Below are 24275 nucleotides of genomic sequence, written 5' to 3' on the forward strand. Positions count from 1 at the left end.
AAAAAAAAAAAAAAAAATGCAGGGCTCTATTTTAAATTAATGTAGCCTACTTCTGGAGTACCAAACGCAAATCACTTTCGGTCTGATTGAGGCATAACTGTAGGCTCTCCCTGCAACATCAGACGCGCACTGAGGTCCACAAGGAATCAAAATTATATTTTTTTATGTTGATTTCCCTCACTGATGTTGTCGTTTATTGCCAATAATCTCCCGGGAATGAACACAGTATTTCTTAAAACATCTTATTAAGATGCAGTAGACCTACTTCCTCACACATCCCAGCCTACTAACATAATATTGTCCTATTCGCAGCTCAGACCTGTAAAGACTGTTTATAACATGTGAATACAAAAAAAATCTATCAACTATAGAAGTCGCACTTATTGTATATTAACAACGTATTTTTTTTATAGATATTTTCTCAAACTGATAAATGAGAAGTGCGCACGACATAAACAACACAGCAGCACAAGCTCTTGCGGACAGCGTCGTCGCTGAGGCATTGAATAATCGCGGTACTTGGTTTAGAACTCTCGCGAGGGGACATAGTGACTTCCACAGGAGAGGAAGAGGGATGGAGAGAGATGAGGTCTGAAAATGACCAAATGCCCGGAGGCAGGGCGAAAATTGTCGTCGAGATACAATTTAGAGACATTCCGAGGGAACAGGACGCCGTCTTTGTCAACTCAAAGCAGAAAGAAGAGAAGAAGGAGGTATTTACTAAGGTAGGCAGAGCGCTGTGATGGCGTGTTTGTTATTACAGTCGGCCGCAGATATGGACGAGGCAACATAATCGGCAACACAGGCAGCGAACGCGAGAGGTATGCTAAGATACAATTTATGCTTGATCCGAAAATGTTGTCGGTTCTCCTCTGTGACGCATTTACGGAGCCTCTGGAAGGCACGCAGAGGCCGAATTGAGCTCTCTGTACTGCATCGCCATGCGCCTACCAAATTTTCTACCGATCTGCATTAGGTGCATGCAATATGTCAACAACAACATACACTACATGACCAAAAGTATGTTGACACCTGCTGTTGAACAGTTCTTTCCAAAATCATTCAAATTGAGTTGTTCCTCCCCCTTTGCTGCTATAACTGCCTCCACTCTCCTGGAAAGGCTTTCCACTAGATGTTGGAACATTGCTGCGGGGACTTGCTTCCATTTAGCCACGAGCATTAGTGAGGTCGGGCACTGATGTTGGGCGATTAGGCCTGGCTCGCAGTCGGCTTACCAATTTAATCACAAAAGTGTTTGATGTGGTTGAGGTCAGGGCTCTGTGCAGGCCAGTCAAGTTCTTCCTCGCCAATCTCGACACATATCTGTATGGACCTCACTTTGTGCATGGTAGCATGCTGAACCAGGAAAGGGCCCTCCACAAACTGTTGCCACAAAGTTGAAGCACAGAATCATCTAGAAGGTAACTGGAAGTAAGGGGCCTAGCCCAACCATGAAATACAGCCTCAGACCATTTTTCCTCCTCCACCAGACTTTACAGTTGGCACTATGCGTTCGGGCAGGTAGCGTTCTCCTGGTATCTGCCAAACCCATATTCGTCCATCGGACTGCCAGATGGTGAAGCGTGGTTCATCACTCCATAGAACGCATTTCCAGGGCAGAAATATGACTGATTTACTGGAAAGGTGCCATCTGATGACAGTGCCACGTTGAAAGTCACTGAGCTCTTTAGTAAGGCCATAATCCTGCCAATGTTTGTCTATGGAGATTGCATGGCTGTGTGCTTGATTTTATACACCTGTCAGCAACGAGTGTGGCTGAAATTTATTTTATTTTTTATTTCACCTTTATTTAACCAGGTAGGCTAGTTGAGAACAAGTTCTCATTTACAACTGCGACCTGGCCAAGTTAAAGCATAGCAGTGTGAACAGACAACAACACAGAGTTACACATGGAGTAAACAATAAACAAGTCAATAACACAGTAGAAAAAAAAAGAAAAAAAGTGTCTATATACATTGTGTGCAAAAGGCATGAGGAGGTAGGCGAATAATTACAATTTAGCAGATTAACACTGGATTGATAAATGATCAGATGGTCATGTGCAGGTAGAGATACTGTTGTGCAAAAGAGCAGAAAAGTAAATAAATAAAAACAGTGTGGGGATTAGGTAGGTAAATTGGGTGGGCTATTTACCGATGGACTATGTACAGCTGCAGCGATCGGTTAGCTGCTCAGATAGCAGATGTTTAAAGTTGGTAAGGGAGATAAAAGTCTCCAACTTCAGCGATTTTTGCAATTCGTTCCAGTCACAGGCAGCAGAGAACTGGAAGGAAAGGCGGCCAAATGAGGTGTTGGCTTTAGGGATGATCAATGAGAGACACCTGCTGGAGCGCGTGCTACGGGTGGGTGTTGCCATCGTGACCAGTGAACTGAGATAAGGCGGAGCTTTACATGGACTTATACATGACCTGGCGACGAATATGTAGCGAGGGCCAGCCGACTAGAGCATACAGGTCGCAATGGTGGGTGGTATAAGGTGCTTTAGTAACAAAACGGATGGCACTGTGATAAACTGCATCCAGTTTGCTGAGTAGAGTATTGGAAGCTATTTTGTAGATGACATCGCCGAAGTCGAGGATCGGTAGGATAGTCAGTTTTACTAGGCGGCGTGAGTGAAGGAGGCTTTGTTGCGGAATAGAAAGCCGACTCTAGATTTGATTTTAGATTGGAGATGTTTGATATGAGTCTGGAAGGAGAGTTTACAGTCTAGCCAGACACCTAGGTACTTATAGATGTCCACATATTCTAGGTCGGAACCATCCGAAATAACCGATTCTACTAATTTGAAGAGGTGTCCACATACTTTTGTATATATAGTGTATCTGATGTAGTAGGCCTATGTTTGAACAAAGTAATGTGTATGTTTGCTGTACTATCGTATGCATGTAGCTTATGCTATGTTGATAAAGTTGCAAAGGTATAGGTGGTGCACTTCTGCCCCAAAGAATGCCTACATCACATTGCTCAATTCAATGAACATACAGTGGGGCAAAAAAGTATTTAGTCAGCCACCAATTGTGCAAGTTCTCCCACTTAAAAATATGAGAGGCCTGTAATTTTCATCATAGGTACACTTCAACTATGACAGACAAAATGAGAAAAAAAATCCAGAAAATCACATTGTAGGATTTTTTAATGAATTTATTTGCAAATTATTACCAAGTATTTGGTCACCTACAAACAAGCAAGATTTCTGGCTCTCACAGACCTGTAACTTCTTCTTTAAGAGGCTCCTCTGTCCTCCAGTCGTTGCCTGTATTAATGGCACCTGTTTGAACTTGTTGTCAGTAGAAAAGACACCTGTCCACAACCTCAAATAGTCACACTCCAAACTCCACTATGGCCAAGACCAAGGAGCTGTCAAAGGACACCAGAAACAAAATTGTAGACCTGCACCAGGCTGGGAAGACTGAATCTGCAATAGGTAAGCAGCTTGGTTTGAAGAAATCAACTGTGGGAGCAATTATTAGGAAATGGAAGACATACAAGACCACTGATAATCTCCCTCGATCTGGGGCTCCACGCAAGATCTCACCCCGTGTGGTCAAAATGATCACAAGAACGGTGAGCAAAAATCCAAGAAGCACACGGGGGACCTAGTGAATGACCTGCAGAGAGCTGGGACCAAAGTAACAAAGCCTACCATCAGTAACACGCTATGCCGCCAGGGACTCAAATCCTGCAGTGCCAGACGTGTCTCCCTGCTTAAGCCAGTACATGTCCAGGCCCGTCTGAAGTTTGCTAAAGAGCATTTGGATGATCCAGAAGAAGATTGGGAGAATGTCATATGGTCAGATGAAACCAAAATATAACTTTTTGGTAAAAACTCAACTCGTCGCGTTTGGAGGACAAAGAATTCTGAGTTGCATCCAAAGAACACCATACCTACTGTGAAGCATGGGGGTGGAAACATCATGCTTTGGGGCTGTTTTTCTGCAAAGGGACCAGGACGACTGATCCGTGTAAAGAATGAATGGGGCCACGTATCGTGAGATTTTGAGTGAAAACCTCCTTCCATCAGCAAGGGCATTGAAGATGAAACGTGGCTGGGTCTTTCAGCATGACAATGATCCCAAACACACCACCCGGGCAACGAAGGAGTGGCTTCGTAAGAAGCATTTCAAGGTCCTGGAGTGGCCTAGCCAGTCTCCAGATCTCAACCCCATTGAATATCTTTGGAGGGAGTTGAAAGTCCGTGTTGCCCAGCAACAGCCCCAGAACATCACTGCTCTAGAGGAGATCTGCATGGAGGAATGGGCCAAAATACCAGCAACAGTGTGTGAAAACCTTGTGAAGACTTAGAGAAAACATTTGACCTCTGTCATTGCCAACAAAGGGTATATAACAAAGTATTGAGATACTTTTGTTATTGACCAAATACTTATTTTCCACCATAATTTGCAAATAAATTCATAAAGAATCCTACAATGTGATTTTTCTGGATTTTTTTCCCTCATTTTGTCTGTCGTAGTTGAAGTGTATGTAATCAAACAACCAAGACACACAGTACAAATTCATTGATTAAGAGTAAATTCCATCCAACTATTAACGTGACCATGAATGTCTTTGGTGTCTTGCCAATTCTAGTGTAATTTCAACCCACTATTTTGTGTTTGTGCATGTATGTCCTTCTCGGTTCCAGGTAGTAATAAGGCGACTTCCACCCAACCTGTCCAAGGACCAGCTGGAAGAACAGCTCAGTCCTCTTCCATCCTTTGACTACTTTGAGTTCTTCCCTGCAGATCAAAGGTGAATATTTAGTAGGATACTCCATGTGTTGGGACAGGGTGCCTGCACAGATCATTGTTTTTCTCAGATCTGCATCGGGTGATGCCAACATCATGATATTGACATTACCCACAGATATTAAACAATTGGCTTCACCAAACCTTGGTTTGTGAAGTCCATACCGCCTTTGCTGTTAATGCCGATTCAGCCTGAGTGAATTAATTCTAAATGATCTTGCCAAAACAAAGCTAAAACACTAGCACAGTAATCTAATCATTAGGTTACCACCTAAAATCAGGGTGTATCAGATAATATGTCATCATCACTCTTTTAACTCCACATTTTAGATGGGCTGCTCTTGATGGAATGGCTTTCTAAAACAACCTGTTAATTCCATGCAGCCTCTACCCACACTTGTTCTCCAGAGCTTACATCAACTTCAAAAACCCAGAGGACATCCTGCTCTTCAGAGACCGCTTTGATGGCTATGTTTTCATTGATAACAAAGGTATATTTTTTTATGTACACTACCATTCAAAAGTTTGGGGTCACTTAGAAATGTCCTTGTTTATGAAAGAAAAGCAAAACATTTTTGCCCATTAAAATAACAACAATTTGATCAGAAATACAGTGTAGACATTATGAATGTTGTAAATTACTATTGTAGCTGAAAATCTACATAGGCTTACAGAGGCCCGTTATCAGCAACCTTCACTCCTGTGTTCCAATGGCACGTTGTGTTAGCTAATCCAAGTTTATAATTTTAAAAGGCTAATTGATCATTAGAAAACCCTTTTGCAATTATGTTAGCAAAGCTGAAAAATTGTGTCCTGATTTAAAGAAGCAATAAAACTGTCTTTCTTTAGACTAGTTGAGTATCTGGAGCATCAGCATTTGTGGGTTCGATTACAGGCTCAAAATGTCCAGAAACAAAGACCTTTCTATTGAAACTTGTCATTCTATTCTTGTTCTGAGAAATGGTGACTCCGGGATGCTGGCCTTTTAGGCAGAGTTGCAAAGAAAAAGCCATATCTCAGATTGGCCAATAAAAAGAAAAGGTTAAGATGGGCAAAAGAACACAGACACTGGACAGAGTAACTCTGCCTAGAAGGCCAGCATCCCGGGGGACGCCTCTCCACTGTTGACGTTGAGACTGGTGTTTTGCGGGTACTATTTAATGAAGCTGCCAGTTGAGGACTTGTGAGGCGTCTGTTTCTCAAACTAGACACTCTAATATACTTGTCCTTTTGCTCAGTTGTGCACCGGGGCCTGCCACTCTTCTTCCTATTCTGGAGATTCTCCATCAATCTTGCTTTTTAGTGCAGGAATAGGCTTAATCTATGTCTGGGAAACCTATCCTAAATATTTCCTATTACCAATGTCTTAGTGCTTAGTAGTTAGTGTTTACACAATGTTTTTGAGCAGATAGTCCTGTAGGTAGAAATACAGTGCCTTTGGAAAGTATTCGGAACCCTTGACTTTTCCACATTTAGTTATGTTTACAGCCTTATTCTAAAATGTATTACATACAAATAATTCCTCAGCAATCTACGCACAATAACGACAAAGTGAAAACAGGTTTTTAGAATGTTTTGCTGATACCTTATTTAGATTATTCAGACCATTCGCTGTAAGACTCGAAATTGAACTCAGGTCAATCATGTTTCCTTTCATCATCCTTTAGATGTTTCTATGACTTTATTGTACTCCACCTGTGGTAAATTCAATTGATTGGACATGATTTGAAAAAGGCACACACCTGTCTATGTAAGGTCCCACAGTTGACAGTGCATGTCAGAGAAAAAACCAAGCCATGAGGTCGAAGGAATTGTTCGTAGAGCTCCGAGATAGGATTGTGTCGAGGCACAGATCTGAGAAATGGTACCAAAACATTTCTGCAGCATTGAAGGTCCCCAAGAACACAGTGGCCTCCAACATTCTTAAAAGGAAGACGTTTGGAACCACCAGGACTGGCTGCCCCAAACTGAGCATTCGGGGGAGAAGGGCCTTGGTCAAGGTGTACAAGAACCCGATGACAGAGCTCTCGAGTTCATCTGTGGAGATGGGAGAACCTTCCAGAAGGACAGCAATCTCTGCAGCACTCCACAAATCAGGCCTTTATGGTAGAGTGGCCAGACAGAAGCCAAACCTCAGTAAAAGGCACATGACAGCCCACTTGGAAAAAAAAAGCACCTAAAGACTCTCAGACCATGAGAAACAAGATTCTCTGGTCTGATGAAACCAAACTTGAACTCTTTGGCCTGATTGCCAAGCATTATGTCTGGAGGAAACCTGGCACCATCCCTATGGTGAAGCATGGCGGTGGCAGCATCATGCTGTGGGGATGTTTTTCAGCGACAGGGACTGGGAGACAAGTCAGGATCGAGGCAAAGATGAACAGAGCAGAGTACAGAGATCCTTGATGAAAACCTGCTCCAGAGCGCTCATGTCATCAGACTGGGGCGAAGGTTCAACGCCCCTAAGTAAACAGCCAAGACAAGGCAGGAGTGGCTTCGGGACAAGTCTCTGAATGTCCTTGAGTGGCCCAGCCAGAGCCCGGACTTGAACCCGATCGAACATCTCTGGAGAGACCTGAAAATAGCTGTGCAGCAACACTCCCCAGCCAACCTGACAGAGCTTGAGAGGTTCTGCGGAGAAGAATGGGAGAAACTCTCCAAATACAGGTGTGCCAAGCTTATAGTGTCATACCCAAGAAGACTCAAGGCTGTAATCACTGCCAAACGTGCTTCAATAAAGTGCTGAGTAAAGGGTCTGAATACTTATGTAAATGTGATATTTCAGTTTTTTTGTTTTACAAATTGGCAAACATTTCTAAACCTGGTTTTACTTTGTCATTATGAGGTTTTGTGTGTAGATTGAGAGGGGGAAAACTATTTTATCAATTTTAGAATAAGGCTGTAATTTAACAAATTGTGGAAAAAGTCAAGCGGTCTGAATACTTTCTGAAGGCACTGTAAATAGTGGGTAGAAGTATAGTGCTGCTGGATATATATAATGCAATTAAACACATCCTCAATGGTCAACGTTCAGTGTTTTCTTGTGATGCTTCTTTTTTTTGTGGTGTTTTATTGTGTGTGTGTAGGCTCTAAATCTGTCATGAGACAGGAGGTTTTCACAACCCCAGATGCCATGGTAATGGTTTGATCATTGTGTCAGGTGTTGTCTAATGATGATCTGTCTCCATGTCAATATTTGCTCAGGCCAGGAGTACCCAGCTGTGGTAGAGTTTGCACCCTTTCAGAAAGTATCCAAGAAGAAACTCAAAAAGAAAGATGCCAAAGCCGGAAGCATTGAAGAAGGTGGGTGCTGGACCTGTGACTTTTTTAGAAACTATTCAGACATATAGCCTGGATGCCTGATTGTTTCTGCATTCAATGTCAAAACATGTCGGGACTGGCAAACACAGATTGGAACCCATGCTACCCTTTACATTTATAGTATATGGGGTTTCAGCCCCCTCATTGTACTTTATGCATTTATCCAGCATCTGATAAATAACGCAAATAAAAAAAATCTGGGATGTAGTGAAGGATAAACGCACATAAATGCAGATAACAAACCTTTCTATTTTCTGAATAGAGATACACACCTATTACACCAAATTAGCGTATTTAGCTTTGATAACATCACCTCCTGTCATCTGATGCTTTAACCCTATATTTTACCCCCCTTATTCTTTACCACCACATCCTTGGTAACAATGTGACTGATGGACCTCATCCCTCTTCTTGACTCATCCTAATCCTTCTCCCCTCGCAGACCCAGAGTACTGTCGGTTTCTGGAGAACTACTCCTGTGATGAGGAGAAGTCAATGGCCAACCCTGAAACCCTGCTGGGAGAGATAGAGGCCAAGACAAGGGAACTCATAGGTACTAGGATCAATCAGTCAACCAATGAGTCAGGCATTCAATCAAATCTGACTTTGCATTATATGTGATTTAATTTCAGCCAAAAGAACAACACCTCTTCTGGAGTACATCAAGAATAAGAAACTTGAGAAGCAGGTAAGAGCAATGTAACAGTGAAAAATAATGTGTTTATAGTTGTCCATTGTGGACTCTTATCCAGACATACAGTGGTTCCTCAATTAAAAGTTGCGTTATACCACGGTAAAGCCAAATTATGCTTGATCTGAAAATGTGGTCGAAGCCGCCGTATGGATGGTGTGACGCAATTACGGAGTCTCCGGAGTCATAGAGAGGCCAAATTGAGCTCCGTACCACATGGCTGTGTACCTCTCAAATTTTGTAACAATACGGAGGGCTCTGTATAGCTCCGCATTGACATACAGTGCCTTGCGAAAGTATTCGGCCCCCTTGAACTTTGCGACCTTTTGCCACATTTCAGGCTTCAAACATAAAGATATAAAACTGTATTTTTTTGTGAAGAATCAACAACAAGTGGGACACAATCATGAAGTGGAATGACATTTATTGGATATTTCAAACTTTAACAAATCAAAAACTGAAAAATTGGGCGTGCAAAATTATTCAGCCCCCTTAAGTTAATACTTTGTAGCGCCACCTTTTGCTGCGATTACAGCTGTAAGTCGCTTGGGGTATGTCTATCAGTTTTGCACATCGAGAGACTGAAATGTTTTCCCATTCTTCCTTGCAAAACAGCTCGAGCTCAGTGAGGTTGGATGGAGAGCATTTGTGAACAGCAGTTTTCAGTTCTTTCCACAGATTCTCAATTGGATTCAGGTCTGGACTTTGACTTGGCCATTCTAACACCTGGATATGTTTATTATTGAACCATTCCATTGTAGATTTTGCTTTATGTTTTGGATCATTGTCTTGTTGGAAGACAAATCTCTGTCCCAGTCTCAGGTCTTTTGCAGACTCCATCAGGTTTTCTTCCAGAATGGTCCTGTATTTGGCTCCATCCATCTTCCCATCAATTTTAACCATCTTCCCTGTCCCTGCTGAAGAAAAGCAGGCCCAAACCATGATGCTGCCACCACCATGTTTGACAGTGGGGATGGTGTGTTCAGCTGTGTTGCTTTTACGCCAAACATAACGTTTTGCATTGTTGCCAAAAAGTTCAATTTTGGTTTCATCTGACCAGAGCACCTTCTTCCACATGTTTGGTGTGTCTCCCAGGTGGCTTGTGGCAAACTTTAAACGACACTTTTTATGGATATCTTTAAGAAATGTCTTTCTTCTAGCCAGTCTTCCATAAAGGCCAGATTTGTGCAATATACGACTGATTGTTGTCCTATGGACAGAGTCTCCCACCTCAGCTGTAGATCTCTGCAGTTCATCCAGAGTGATCATGGGCCTCTTGGCTGCATCTCTGATCAGTCTTCTCCTTGTATGAGCTGAACGTTTAGAGGGACGGCCAGGTCTTGGTAGATTTGCAGTGGTCTGATACTCCTTCCATTTCAATATTATCGCTTGCACAGTGCTCATTGGGATGTTTAAAGCTTGGGAAATCTTTTTGTATCCAAATCCGGCTTTAAACTTCTTCACAACAGTATCTCGGACCTGCCTGGTGTGTTCCTTGTTCTTCATGATGCTCTCTGCGCTTTTAACGGACCTCTGAGACTATCACAGTGCAGGTGCATTTATACGGAGACTTGATTACACACAGGTGGATTGTATTTATCATCATTAGTCATTTAGGTCAACATTGGATCATTCAGAGATCCTCACTGAACTTCTGGAGAGAGTTTGCTGCACTGAAAGTAAAGGGGCTGAATAATTTTGCACGCCCAATTTTTCAGTTTTTGATTTGTTAAAAAAGTTTGAAATATCCAATAAATGTTGTTCCACTTCATGATTGTGTCCCACTTGTTGTTGATTCTTCACAAAAAAATACAGTTTTCTATCTTTATGTTTGAAGCCTGAAATGTGGCAAAAGGTCGCAAAGTTCAAGGGGGCCGAATACTTTCGCAAGGCACTGTAATTGGTTGACGGTAGGTGAGGGTGGGAGGTCCTGTACAAACTCACTTCCTTGACAATTAATAATGTTCTGTATTATGTTATGTTTCATGTGGAACTCAGGAAGACTAGCTGATGCTTTTGCAGCAGCTAATGGGGATCCTAATAAATACCAAAACTTCCAAAAGTATGTTTGCTCTAACTTCTGCAGAGGCCACATCACAGTAAATGCTGTGTGGCCAATGCAGATGTCGGATTGACCATGCAGCACCTTTTACAGTGCTTGCCGTTAAATGCTCCTTTTAAGATCACCATGACATCCAATTGGTGAATACACTTCATGATTATAATTGAATTTTATTTATATATATATATATATATATTTTTTTTTTTCTTTGTAGACTTATAGGAAGAATGAAATATTTGGATGGTTATAGGCCGAAATCTGATTGTTTCTATTCATATGTGACTCGTTCCATTATATCCTGGCCTTTATTTACGATAATTTTAGTTGTAGAAGGTTCTCTTATTCACAGCACTGTATGGGTTTTGACTGACAGCCATTATAAACTTCAGCACTATGTGACAAGATGCCCCTATCTCTCCCGCTAATTGGGATACTTTTGTATATTTGTTGTGTAAATGAGGGAGGGATATTCTGTAAATCGAGATGCCACCAGATGTTTATTTCTATTGTTATCTATTCGGTAACATTCCATAAATCTATTCATTCAGAAGGTCAAAATCAATAGGCACACTTCGCTCGCTCCTATCCTCGCTCAGATGACTGACCGCAGAATTTAGCGGTAGCCTAAACTGTGTCACAAATTGGGGTTTTAACACCTTGCCGAGTTATTGGTGGTGTGAATGTTTCTGTCAGAGTCTCTCCTCTCACACTATAGAGGTTTGCAAAAATACAGCTTCGTTGTGAATTACCATGAATAAAATTAAAGAGCTATCTCATCAACCCAAAAATCAGTTGGCGGGTGGTCCTGGAGTTGAGCGAGAGAGAGGGAAAAAAAGGATACTTGTGCCTACAGTCCATTAATATAAACAAAGAGTGGGTGCTTGTGGAGAGGGAGCTATTGATCACAGAGTGGGACAGTTCCCAGCACAAAACTGCAGATAACAGCTATTGTGAAAGAGGGATGTTGTTGATTTCCTCTATCGCTTCAAAGAGGCCACACTCGCCGTTGAGGCAGGCAAACGGCCTACTCTTCACCTGGTAATTGTGTGGTTCCAAAGGGTAAAGTGTCACCTACAGCTGGATAGGCCTACAGTATATCTAACTCTAACTTTTTATCAACTGAAAACATTCATCCATAATTCTACCAAGCCTACAAGCGTTTTGGCTCAAGAAGACGTTTTGGCTCGAGAAACTTACAATACAACAATGCAGTAAATACATTGATCATCTCGGCAACATATTACCCATGGTCATGGAGTGGAAGTGCAACTTAAATTGAGTTCAAATGCAGTTGAAATAAACATCTGCATTTTAAAACATACTTTTTTTTTATCATTATTTTATTGACATTAAGATGTTGATGAACAAATACTGTAGATCAGGGGTGTTAAACTCATTCCATGGAGGGCCTATCGTCTGCAGGTTTTGGGTTTTTCCTTTCAAATAAGACCTAGACAACCATGTGAGGGGAATTCTTTACTAATTAGTGACCTTAATTCATCAAATCAAAGGGAGCCTTGACTAAGTAAACAATAAATAAACCGCAACATGTTGGCTAAAGGAATTGCATTCACGAATAAACGCAAATGTTTTTCATCTTAGAACAGATAAAACATTCTTTATAAATTATTTTTGTATTTGTGTTTACACTGTTCCAAATGGTAAAAAAGATTGTTCACCTGTTTGATACAAGTCTAAAAATAGAAATCAACTCGGCGTCAAGGGTCTATTGATATGATACTATGACAATGTATTTCAAAATAACAGAATAGCATGTTTTATTTACCCCTGCTTAGTAGCCGAGGCTATATGGCTGCACCATCAATTTATTAATTTAGGAGTCAACACATATATATTTTAAGACTATAATGGAATATAACATTACATTTTTTGTTTGTCTTTCAAGAGGCAATTATCAGTTTCTATCACCCATTCATCAATGCACATCATTCAGTGAGAAGAGAGACACATTAGCACCTGGGTACCAGCGCTTTACTCCGAACCCAAATGCATAATCAGTGTTCTAGCTCCCCCTTGCAGTGATGCAAAGTACCACACTATACCACAATCTACCTCTGTGCTCTACAGCATAAACTCAAAACTTTTAATTTAGGAACCACTGTAGATTAACTCTCACTATGAGATGCCATTTTTCTGCAGAGGATAAGAGAGGAAAAGAGAGAGGAGCGTCGACGCAGGGAGATGGAGAAGAAACGCCAGAGGGAGGAGGAGAAAAGGAAGCGGAGGGAGGAGGAGAGACGCAAACGCAAGGAGGCGGATAAACTGAAGAAGCTGTCGGAGAAGGAGATCAAGATAAAGGTGGTCACTAGTTCATTTTGAGTAGTATATGCACATTCACTAAATTCAAGAGTTTAGGAAGCCCTTTGTGTGCTGGGTTTTGTTAGTTTTAAGTATTAGTTAGTTAGTAAACTTGGGACCTAGAGTTAAAGCTGCAATCAGCAGTAAAAATAATAACAAATCGCCCTCCCAGCCGGTTTCGGTAAAAAACTGAGGGATGGGGCTGGAGAAATGTAATCACTCTCAAATTTATAGTTCTAAGGATGACCAAAATGTGAGTTTTAGCCATATTTTGATTCTATATACTGTTTGTTTACATTTACGTTGTTTACAAACATTGGAGTAAAACAAACATATACAGTTGAAGTCGGAAGTTTACATACACTTAGGTTGGAGTCATTGAGACCTGTTTTTCAACCACTCCACAAATTTCTTGTTAATTAACAAACTATAGTTTTGGCAAGTCAGTTAGGACATCTACTTTGTGCATAACACAAGTAATTTTTCCAACAATTGTTTACAGACAGATTATTTCACTTATAATTCACTGTATCACAATTCCAGTGGGTCAGAAGTTTAAATACACTAAATTGACTGTGCCTTTAAACAGCTTGGAAAATTCCAGAAAATGATGTAATGGCTTTAGAAGCTTCTGATAGGCTAATTGATGTCATTTGAGCCAATTGGAGGTGTACCTGTGGATTTATTTCAAGGCCTACATACAAACTCGGTGCCACTTTGCTTGACATCATGGGAAAATCAAAATAAATCAGCCAAGACCTCAGAAAAAAGACTGTAGACCTCCACAGGTCTGGTTCATCCTTGGGAGCAATTTCCAAATGCCTGAAGGTACCATGTTCATCTGTACAAACAATAGTACGAAAGTATAAACACCATGGAACCACGCAGCCGTCGTACCGCTCAGGAAGGAGACGCGTTCTGTCTCCTAGAAATAAATGTACTCTGGTGCGAAAAGTGCATATCAATCCTAGAACAGCAGCAAAGGACCTTGTGAAGATGCTGGAGGAAACGGGTACAAAACTATCTATATTCCCAGTAAAACGAGTCCTAAATCAACTTAACCTGAAAGGCCGCTCAGCAAGGAAGAAGCCACTGCTCCAAAACCGCCATAGAAAAGGCAGACTACGGTTTGCAACTGCACATGGGGACAAAGTTCATACTTTTTGGAGAAATGCCTCTGGTCTAATGAAACAAAAATAGAACTGTTTGGCCATAATGACCATCGTTATGTTTGGAAGTAAAAGGGGGAGGCTTGCAAGCCGAAGAACACCATCCCGACCGTGAAGCACAGGGGTGGCAGCATCATGTTGTGGGGGTGCTTTGCTGCAGGAGGGACTGGTGAACTTCACAAAATAGATGGCATCATGAGGGAGGATAATTATGTGGATATATTGAAGCAACATCTCAAGACAGCAGTCAGGAAGTTAAAGCTTGGTCGCAAATGGGTCTTCCAAATCAACAATGACCCCAAGCATACTTCCAAAGCTGTGGCAAAATGGCTTAAGAACAACCCGGTCAAGGTATTGGAGTGGCCATCACAAAGCCCTGAACATTTGTGGGCAGAACTGAAAAAGCGTGTGCGAACAAACCTGACTCAGCCACACAAGCTCTGTCAGGAGGAATGGGCCAAAAAGCTTGTGGAAGGCCCCCCCGAAACGTTTGACCCAAGTTAAACAATTTAAAGGCAATGCTACCAAATACTAATTGAGTGTATGTAAACTTCTGACCCACTGGGAATGTGATGAAAGAAATAATAGCTGCAATAAATCCTCTCTACTATTATTCTGACATTTCACATTCTTAAAATAAAGTGGTGATCGTAACTGATGTAAGACAGGGAATTTCTACTAGGATTAAATGTCAGGAATTGTGAAGCTGCGTTTAAATGTATTTGTCTAAGGTGTATGTAAACTTCTGACTTCAACTGTATTTTGGGTTCTGATTGGGTAGAAGAGTTGAATTCAGCTCATGAGGCATTTTTAATGGATTTTTCAAGAATCAAATATCATTTATAAGTCAAAAAATGTATGTAGCAACTGGCCATTTAAGGCTTAAAGAAAGAACAGATAGTTCGTTACTGTGTTTTGCTAATAAGTGTTCGTAGTTTTTGGGTAGTAAGTGTGTTTTGGGCTTGCCTCAGCTCCTAAAGAAGAGTGACCGGGACGATGACATGGACTCTGACAGACTCAAGGACAAAGGGGACAGTGGGGATACGGAGAGGGCCAAGTGGGACAAACCCAGTGGACAAATGAAGTTCAAGGAAGCCAAGGACAAGTAAGTACCTTTTTTAAGTGAACTATTCTTGTAGATAACTGAGTTTTTTTCTTTTCTTTTTTCTCTCAGTTATAACAAACCAAAATTGGAGTTAGCTAGTGGTGGGACGTTTTCTATGCCTTAAGCCCTTTTCTCACCAACTGCATAGCAATCTTTTCATCCGAATTCACCAAAAATACAGATTCGGATTTTGACGCACTAAACCATTCACATAAAATCTGATGCATATTTCCTTCCACTTTTCCAAACAATTTGTATAATATCACCAATGCTGCTGTGGTCATTCTCAGTACTAATATGCTGTTCATAGTAGCTGGAGAGGATGCAGTAATGAGAAAAATAATACACTACTGGAAAAACAATATACGACTGAAAATATTAGGATAGGCTATTCATCTATAGGATGGATCATGACTCAATATGATATTATTGGCTATGTTTCATTCAGTGGCACATTTAATAAGAGAGGGAACGCAACTGGCACTTGTCGTCATTTCTCTCACACAAAATATGCTGACCGTCATGATGCTTGCTACCTACAGTTTTCTTTCTATCTGATTAAAGAGATGAAGTCCAGACAAGCTAGGTCTATTTTATTAAACTATGTGAATGGACATAAAGAATTAACAAACTCATAGCCTACACATGCACCCACCCGCCCACCCACCGAAAAGGACCCATAAATCAAAGCCTCCTGCAGTGCATCTTACTCAGACACATAAGCAAATCACATTTCTCCATTAACTTCAAAATAATTTCTGTTGGGTATCAAAAACGAGTCTACGTTATAGAGTAGTGCTCAATCAATGAAGCCTATCATTAAAATTGATTAGGAAAGTTTTAAGTGGGAGATATAGAGACAGCGTTGATATAGGCTATATGAAGATGAAATTGACAACCATTAGAAAATAACACATGCATTCAACCTTTCCATAGCCTAATGATCAGCCATTTTTTTTTAAAGCAGTGTGTGGTTATTTTGACACTTCATTTTAACTTGAGTGCTTTATCTAAATCTGTGCAACCACTTATTGATTAGGGTAAACTCCTACGGATTTTGTCTGTCTTTTAGGGTTGCTTATCGAACAGGTGATCGCCTAGATTCACTTTAGTAGGTCTATAAAAAAATATATATATATATGCTATACGAATGATTCATTAATATATTATTATGCCCCTGCACATAGACTCGGTACTGGTACCCCATATATATATATATAGCCAAGTTATCATTACTCATTGTGTATTATTACATGTTAGTACTTTTTTATTATTTATCTTTTTTCTATTTTTCTCTCTCTATTTTCTCTCTGAATTGTTGGGAAGGGTCTGTAAGTAAGCATTTAATTAATGTCTAACTTACATGCTGACCAAACTGGTCACGTTGATTTTGTTCACCCACACCAGAAGCGATCAGGAGACACAGGTTGAAATATCAAAACAAACTCTGAAACAATTATATTTATTTGGGGACAGGTCAAAAATCATTCAAATCATTCAGATAAAACTGTATACAGAATTTGTTTCTCGTCATCTCTCCACCTTCCTTAAGGCTTGAGACATGGGCCTCCCGAGTGGCGCAGTGGTGCCATTAGAGATTCGAGTCCAGGCTCTGGTTCGAGTCCAGGCTCTGTCGCAGCCGGCTCCGACCGGGAGGCCCGTGGGGCGGCGCACAATTGGCCCAGCGTCGGCCGGGTTAGGGAGGGTTTGGCCGGCAGGAATATCCTTGTCTCATCGCCCACTAGCGACTCCTGTGGCGGGCCGGGCGCAGTGCACGCTGACACGGTGGCCAGGTGTACGGTGTTTCCTCTGACACATTGGTGCGGCTGGCTTCTGGATGGGCATTGTGTCAAGAAGCAGTGTGGCTTGGTTGGGTTGTGTTTCGGAGAACGCATGGCTCTCGACCTTCGCCTCTCCCGAGTCCGTACGGAGTTGCAGCGATGAGACAGGACTGTAACAACTACCAATTAGATACCACAAAATTGGGGAGAGAAAAGGGGTGGAAAAAACCCACAGAAAATACACGACGTGCTCGTATTAATTTTTTTCGTCCAAATCAAGGACTTGTTGAGAGAGCCTTTTACTTTGAGCGAAACTTCCTTTTCACAGTGGGATGCCAACTTTGTCCATGACCCACCTACAACCTTACCTTTACAAAACAAATGTTTCTATTCAGGGCCAAGGTCTTAAACTGATACCACAACCCTCCAGTGTGATAACCATTCTAACTGTTCTTCCCTTTTCTGCCACTAGGGGTCAGATGGAGAGCGATAAGGGAGAACACGGCCGCAGGCAGAGAGACAAAGACCACAGAGGAAGAGACGAGGAGAGGAAACGACAGCGCCACCACTATGAGTTTGACAAGTTTATACGGCGCAAGGAGGAGACCAAGTGGGGCAAAGGCTACTGCCAGGACCGGGCCAAGAAAGATGGCCACCACCACGGCTCCTACTCCTACTGCCCCAGTACGGGTGACAAGGTGGGTAAGGAGGACAGGGAGGGCATTGGCGCTAGCAGGAAGGACCGCACCCGGAACAAGGTGAGCGACAAGGTGAGCAAAGAGAGGTTCTGGTGTTGGGGTAGGTTGTTCTTTTTGTGGTTAATTTTTATTGAAATAACATTGGTAATGTACAGTAGGTTACGTTTTATATTACAGTGCCTTTATTACTGTGTAATTATTCCTGTGCGTACACTGTAAAAAGTATTGTTGCAAGGTTGGATTCGTTTGGACTTTTAAGTACTTTTAAGTTAACAAAGGTTGTTTTACATTCTTGTAATACATTCTGTTTTTTTAGAATATAACCCCCACCATACAGTGGTTTCTCCTTTAAAAGTTGTGAGCTTACACTGCGGGACTTAGAGGTACCCAGTGTCACAGCTTCATTGCTCAAGACCACCACAAGGGGGAGTTAGAGAACTCATTACAGATGTTGATTTAGTTATGGATCCATAATGAATTACTATGGGAATAAATATCACTGATTTACAGAAATATTGGAACAAAGTTGTAACCAAAGCGGCTATGCATTCTGTGCCCACTCGTGGTATCTCTCTTCGGTTACACATCCTTGGAATAGCAGAACAGCATAACGGTCCGGGCGGCCCTTGCTATGCCTGGTGAGCAGTTGGTCAAGTTCTGTTGTCAGAAGAGGAATCTAAGGAAGGCAAACAATTTATAATCCTCCAGTCCTGTAGCCTACTCCCAACCGTCATGTTGGGAGCCTACTCCCAGCCGTATTTTCCATTCCATCCTAACGGAAACCCTGAGGGTTTTGTTTTTCGTTTTTCTCTGAATAGAAACGCCATAACATTAATCAGATTAATTAAGCCAAATTTCTTAAAATCATTCCCATACTCTATGTTATTACAAAAAAGGTTTTAAATTCTCTGGTAATGCCAATACGGAACACGATCAAATGCTTCTCAAAGATGCCCTCTGGTGGTCAAACTAACAATAACTTGCAATAACAGAAAAAATGGTTGAGAATTAAATGCAGTGCCACAGAATGCTGCGGCAGCACACAAGGTGTGCCACAGTAAGACGCAACTTTTAAAGGAGGAACCACTGAACACATTTCCAGCTGCTTGTCACGCAGCATGTATACCCAAGTCTGTGTTTCGTCAGCTGTGAAGACAGTGTTATTGTTACTGTTGCAGTGGAGACATTTTTATTTCAATACAACTTTATTGTGCACGAGATGATTTACAGCATAAGTTGATCGTATGTACTGTCATCCTACATCGTGTTGAAAACAGTGAAAATTACAGTACATATGCACCACACATAAGAACATTACATATCTACATGTTACTCCTATTGATCCAGGCTTGTGTCTGTCAGTCTGTGTTAGCCCATCAGGACAGAGGGACGTCCCAGTCAGAGGGGCCACACCAGATAGGAGGGGCTCTGCCAAACAAGGTACAGTCAGCTATCCTTTCCACTACCAGCTAAGGTACAGCTAGGCTATCTACATGGGCGACGAGGGGGGGGTCAGGGTTTGCACTTTTGGGAGTAATTTAGTGCACCAGGCAAGCTCAATTAAAAGCAGATAAAGAAAGACAAAATACTTTTTAAACCCAGGTCTGATCGGTGGGGGCCGGGGGTTGGGGCATCTGCTAGTACAGCATCTAACAATATGCTTTTGATGTAATTTGGAGAAAAAAAATATTAAACATCTTCTTCTCCAGAATCACTGGAGTAATCGGCACCAAATTCGTTATATAGCATCTATGGATACACATCTTCAATATTTCCAAGACTGTAGCTGAAACTTATAAGCCAATGAGCTTGCATGAATATTTTTTTCCTGTCCAACAGTACCACCATGCTGCCGAATTGAACCATACTTTACAGGTTATTTAGATTCATATCCCTGAGCATTTAATGACAAATTGTATCACTCTGAGGCAAACAGAACAAGACATATAAATGTCCCCATTATAGCACCACTGTGTCAATCTCAAAGTGATTGCATATTTTGAGTCTTGACAGTGTTTAGAATATGAATGTGTATTGGTCAGTAGCGACCATGTGGTTTGAGATGCTAACCTGGAACATATTGTGTTGAGAGACCTTGATCCATAGATGCTATATATCTGTCCAGTGGTTCCAGAGTAGATGTAATTTAAGTGTTTTTCACAAAATTCAAAATGGCAGAAAATCCATTATGGTGGACCTTATGGGTTCATGAGGCAAATTTGTTCCTTGTGAGGAGAGGGACCAATGTACCGAATTATGAGCTGAGGGGCGTGACCTTTTAAAGGTTGCATTTTCAATCGCTTGTTGTAGCGTCACCATGTGGCTAATGGCATTGCATCAGCGGGTGTGGCCCATGGCCATTTACCATCATGCAACTTGACTTCCTCATAGGCCTTATTATCTCACGGGAATATGTTTTTTTTCCACCAAATTTGCAGAATTGGTATAATAATAATGACGGGAAAATACAAAAATGGTTTCACCAGCTTCACTGCTTGAACCCCTAATAATCAACGGCAACAAATACAATAGGATTTCACCAGCTTAGGTGCTGAACCCCTAATAATAATAAACTCAGCAAAAAAGGAAATGTCCCTTTTTCAGGACCCTGTCTTTCAAAGATAAATCCAAATAACTTCATAGATCTTCATTGTAAAGGATTTAAACACTGTTTCCCATGCTTGTTCAGTGAACCATAAACAATTAATGAACATGCACCTGTGGAACGGTCGTTAAGACAATAGCAGCTTACAGACGGTAGGCAATTAAGGTCACCGTTATGAAAACTTAGGACACTAAAGAGGCCTTTCTACTGACTCTGAAAAACATCAAACGAAAGATGTCCAGGCTCCCTGCTCATCTGCGTGAATGTGCCTTAGGTATGCTGCAAGGAGGCATGAGGACTGCAGATGTGGCCAGGGCAATAAATTGCAATTTCTGTACTGTGAGACGCCTAAGACAGTGCTACAAGGAGACAGGACAGACAGCTGATCGTCCTCGCAGTGGCAGACTGTGTAACAACACCTGCACAGGATCGGTACATCCGAACATCACACCTGCGGGACAGGTACAGGATGGCAACAACAACTGCCCGAGTTACACCAGGAATGCACAATCCCTCCATCAGTGCTCAGACTGTCCGCAATAGGCTGAGAGAGGCTGGACTGAGGGCTTGTAGGCCTGTTGTAAGGCAGGTCCTCACCAGACATCACGGCAACAACGTCGTCTATGGGCGCAAACCCACCGTCGCTGGACCAGACAGGACTGGCAAAAAGTGTTCTTCACTGACGAGTCAAGGTTTAGTCTCACCAGGGGTGATGGTCGGATTCGCGTTTATTGTTGAAGGAATGAGCATTACACCGAGGCCTGTAATCTGGAGCCGGATCGAGGTGGAGGGTCCGTCATGGTCTGGGGCGGTGTGTCACAGCATCATCGGACTGAGCTTGTTGTTATTGCAGGCAATCTCAACTCTGTGCGTTACAGGAAAGACATCCTCCTCCCTCATGTGGTACCCTTTCTGCAGGCTCATCCTGACATGACCCTCCAGCATGACAACGCTACCAGCCATACTGCTCGTTCTGTGCGTGATTTCCTTTCCCCTCCAAGACAGTAATGTCGGTGTTCTGCCATGGCCAGCGAAGAGCCCGGATCTCAATCCCATTGAGCATGTCTGGGACCTGTTTGATCAGAGGATGAGGGCTAGGGCCATTCCCCCCCAGAAATGTCCGGGAACTTGCAGGTGCCTTGGTGGAAGAGTGGGGTAACATCTCACAGCAAGAACTGGCAAATCTGGTGCAGTCCATGAGGACGAGATGCACTGCAGTACTTGATGCAGTTGGTGGACACACCAAATACTGACTGTTTACTTTTAAATTTGCACATTATTCCATTTCTGTTAGTCACATGTCTGTGAAATTGTTCAGTTTATGTATCAGTTGTTGAATCTTATGTTCATACAAATATTTACACATGTTAAGTTTGCTGAAAATAAACGCAGTTGACAGTGAGAGTACGTTTATTTTTTTGTTGAGTTTATATGGGACTTATATAGAGCTTTTCAATTACCCAAAGTCGTTTAATTAATAAATTAATATAGACACTCCCATTCTCAATGATAAAATTTTAGATCTTGAAAGAATAGTACAGAATAGGCACAAAACTCTGACAATATCAGAATCTTAAAGTAAACTTCCATTAGACAGGTTTCATTTTCTTTCTGTCCTGAACGTTATTCACTTACTGTAAATAGCCCTCTAATGGATGATTTCCCGGACAAAGATTAAGCCTCGTCCTGGATTAAAAGCGCTCTCAATGTAGAATCTCCATTGAAATAGCTTTTTTTGTCCAGAACTAGGCTCAATGTGTGGCAAGGAAAACAACTCGTATAGTTTAGCAGCCATTTTGCTTGTTGTTGTTGTTGTGAACCAGATTGTGTCGCTTTTCTCTCCCGTGTTCCTGCCTCCTCTCCATACAGGACCGACCGGCCATGCAGCTCTACCAGCCTGGCACTCGCAAATGCGTGGGCTCAGCGAGCAAAGGTTACGAGCTCCCCATCGGCCAGTCGCCAGAACACGTTGCGGTAGATCACTGCTATGAGGCCATTGCCATGGGAACAGGCTCAGAAAAGAGTAGTGAAGATTAGTCCAGTCCGTAGTCCGCTCTGATAGGCCTTTCACATTCTTTATGCGTATTGGGCTGCCAGATTGTAGGCTTGTGCATTACTAAACAACAAGCATGCGCAAGGCTATGGGGTTGATGGAGCTGCACTCACAGGTCACATCATTTGAACTTTCCGACACTTCTGCATCAAAACCTTTGTGCAAATAATGTGAAAGGCTTGTAAGATTGGCCTGCCCTGACAGGAGGAGGAGGGTAACAAAAATCAAACATTCCCAGAACATAATGGGAACATTTTCATTGTGTTCCCATTTGGTTGTATACTGTGCATCACAATAGAATGTTCTCTAAGCATGATGGGACTGAAGTTATAGGAAGTTGTTTGTTTCTTGCCTGTGTGTTATTCCCATCTTGGTTCACCCTTGGGTACAATAGCACAATAAGGACCTTCCTTAATTATGTTTTTTTGTTTTTTTACCCTATATGTACAGTTGTTTCATGACAGGATAGTTAATCCGTGGTGTTTACACGTCTGGAACATTCACTCATTTCAGAAACCACTGCCTGATAACAGTTATTTATATATATGTTATAGTTATATTTTGTATATTCCACATGAGACATTGTGTCATTGTTTTAATGAGAGTGTACCTGAGGCAGCACATTACAAGCCAGTTTCCCGGACACAGATTACTCAGTCCTGGAATAAAAAAGCATGGTCAACGGAGAAGTTTTCTAGTCCAGGGCTAAAATGTATCTGTGTCCTGTAAATTTCCCCTATGTGTCTGTAACTAAGGAATATCTCAGCAAGTGAGATCATATTTATAAGCCTTTTTAGTGATTCCATTTGACTGGGATGTTTTTCAAAGAAAGTCTATAGATTTTATCACAACGAAAATATATGAAGTAGTGAGAATTATATTTAAGATATTCAAAATGTATTTGCAGTGTTGGATGTAGAACCTTTTAGAATATATTAATCAAATAATTGTGTGTGCATATGTGCGTGTGTGTTTCAGTGTTTTGCGTGTGTGATAGGAGCCAGAGAGGAAAATGTTTAGGTTGTCAACAATATGCTTTGTCAATTGTTCCCTTGTATAATGTGACTTATGACAATTCTTACATCATCGTGTTTCTAGTTGTCATAGACAGTAGCTATTTGTGTTAGGAAACAAGGTGACGTGGACTGTCTTATAAAACAGTATTTCACACTTGAGCCAAGAAGAACAAAATTATTCATCATGGATTTAGAGCCCAGAGTTTTTCCTGGTCAGGTTACACGATCAACAAAAACTTCTGCCACTTAAATGTCATGATGAAAAGGAGGCAAAATAACATTAAAGGTGCTGAGTTTGATGCTGTTAAAAGTCTACATTTTCTAAACTGTTTGCACGGTTTTCTACCAAATTGTGAACTGTTGGATTCAGCTGATTCCTGAACTGCAGTATGTTATAGATATGTGTAACATGCCTTAGATATTTTTTGCACATGACAGTAAAATCACATTCTGGTTAAGACACTTTCCTTCTGTTTGTTGTTTGTTTTCATGAAGAGATTTGAAAAAAAGTTAAATAAAATTATCCAATAGAGGTTTTCCTGTTCCTTGATTGAATTAATAATTTGTCTGTTTGTCCACTTCTTTTATGACTAGGAGTACATGTATAATATCCACTCAGTAATATCTTAATATTTCCATTACACTTTCTATGATGAGTACATTGTAATGCCTCATGGGCTATGCATACT

General features: G+C 41.5%; 1 protein-coding gene across 3 annotated transcripts; it reads left to right on the plus strand.

Annotated features, from left to right (window-relative positions):
- The first annotated feature begins 469 nt into the window (after positions 1 to 469).
- Positions 470 to 24122, plus strand: LOC110519965 (regulator of nonsense transcripts 3A). Of its 3 annotated transcripts, none has more exons than XM_036974090.1 (11): positions 470 to 725; positions 4664 to 4770; positions 5175 to 5257; positions 7971 to 8069; positions 8530 to 8640; positions 8720 to 8775; positions 13001 to 13159; positions 15300 to 15433; positions 17687 to 17984; positions 19260 to 19352; positions 22387 to 24122. In XM_036974090.1, exons 1-11 carry the CDS (start codon positions 585 to 587, stop codon positions 22552 to 22554), a joined length of 1449 nt encoding a protein of 482 aa, XP_036829985.1. In that variant the 5' UTR covers positions 470 to 584; the 3' UTR covers positions 22555 to 24122. The 3 variants fall into 3 exon arrangements, with proteins under 3 accessions (XP_036829985.1, XP_021452560.1, XP_021452561.1); XM_021596885.2 differs by having other exon boundaries at positions 471 to 725; positions 5151 to 5257; XM_021596886.2 differs by having other exon boundaries at positions 473 to 725; positions 5151 to 5257; positions 19275 to 19352.
- Positions 24123 to 24275: the final 153 nt, after the last annotated feature.

This window comes from Oncorhynchus mykiss, chromosome 3 (assembly GCF_013265735.2).
Source record: "Oncorhynchus mykiss isolate Arlee chromosome 3, USDA_OmykA_1.1, whole genome shotgun sequence".
Taxonomy (NCBI): Eukaryota; Metazoa; Chordata; class Actinopteri; order Salmoniformes; family Salmonidae; genus Oncorhynchus; species Oncorhynchus mykiss.

Bases quoted from the DNA above. Each gene is read 5' to 3' on its own strand.
- LOC110519965 (XM_021596885.2), top strand. From the start codon at position 585: ATGAGGTCTGAAAATGACCAAATGCCCGGAGGCAGGGCGAAAATTGTC. The intron at 726-4,663 runs GTAGGCAGAGCG...TCTCGGTTCCAG, and splicing joins AGAAGGAGGTATTTACTAAG to GTAGTAATAAGGCGACTTCC. The intron at 19,353-22,386 runs GTACAGTCAGCT...CTCTCCATACAG, and splicing joins GAGGGGCTCTGCCAAACAAG to GACCGACCGGCCATGCAGCT.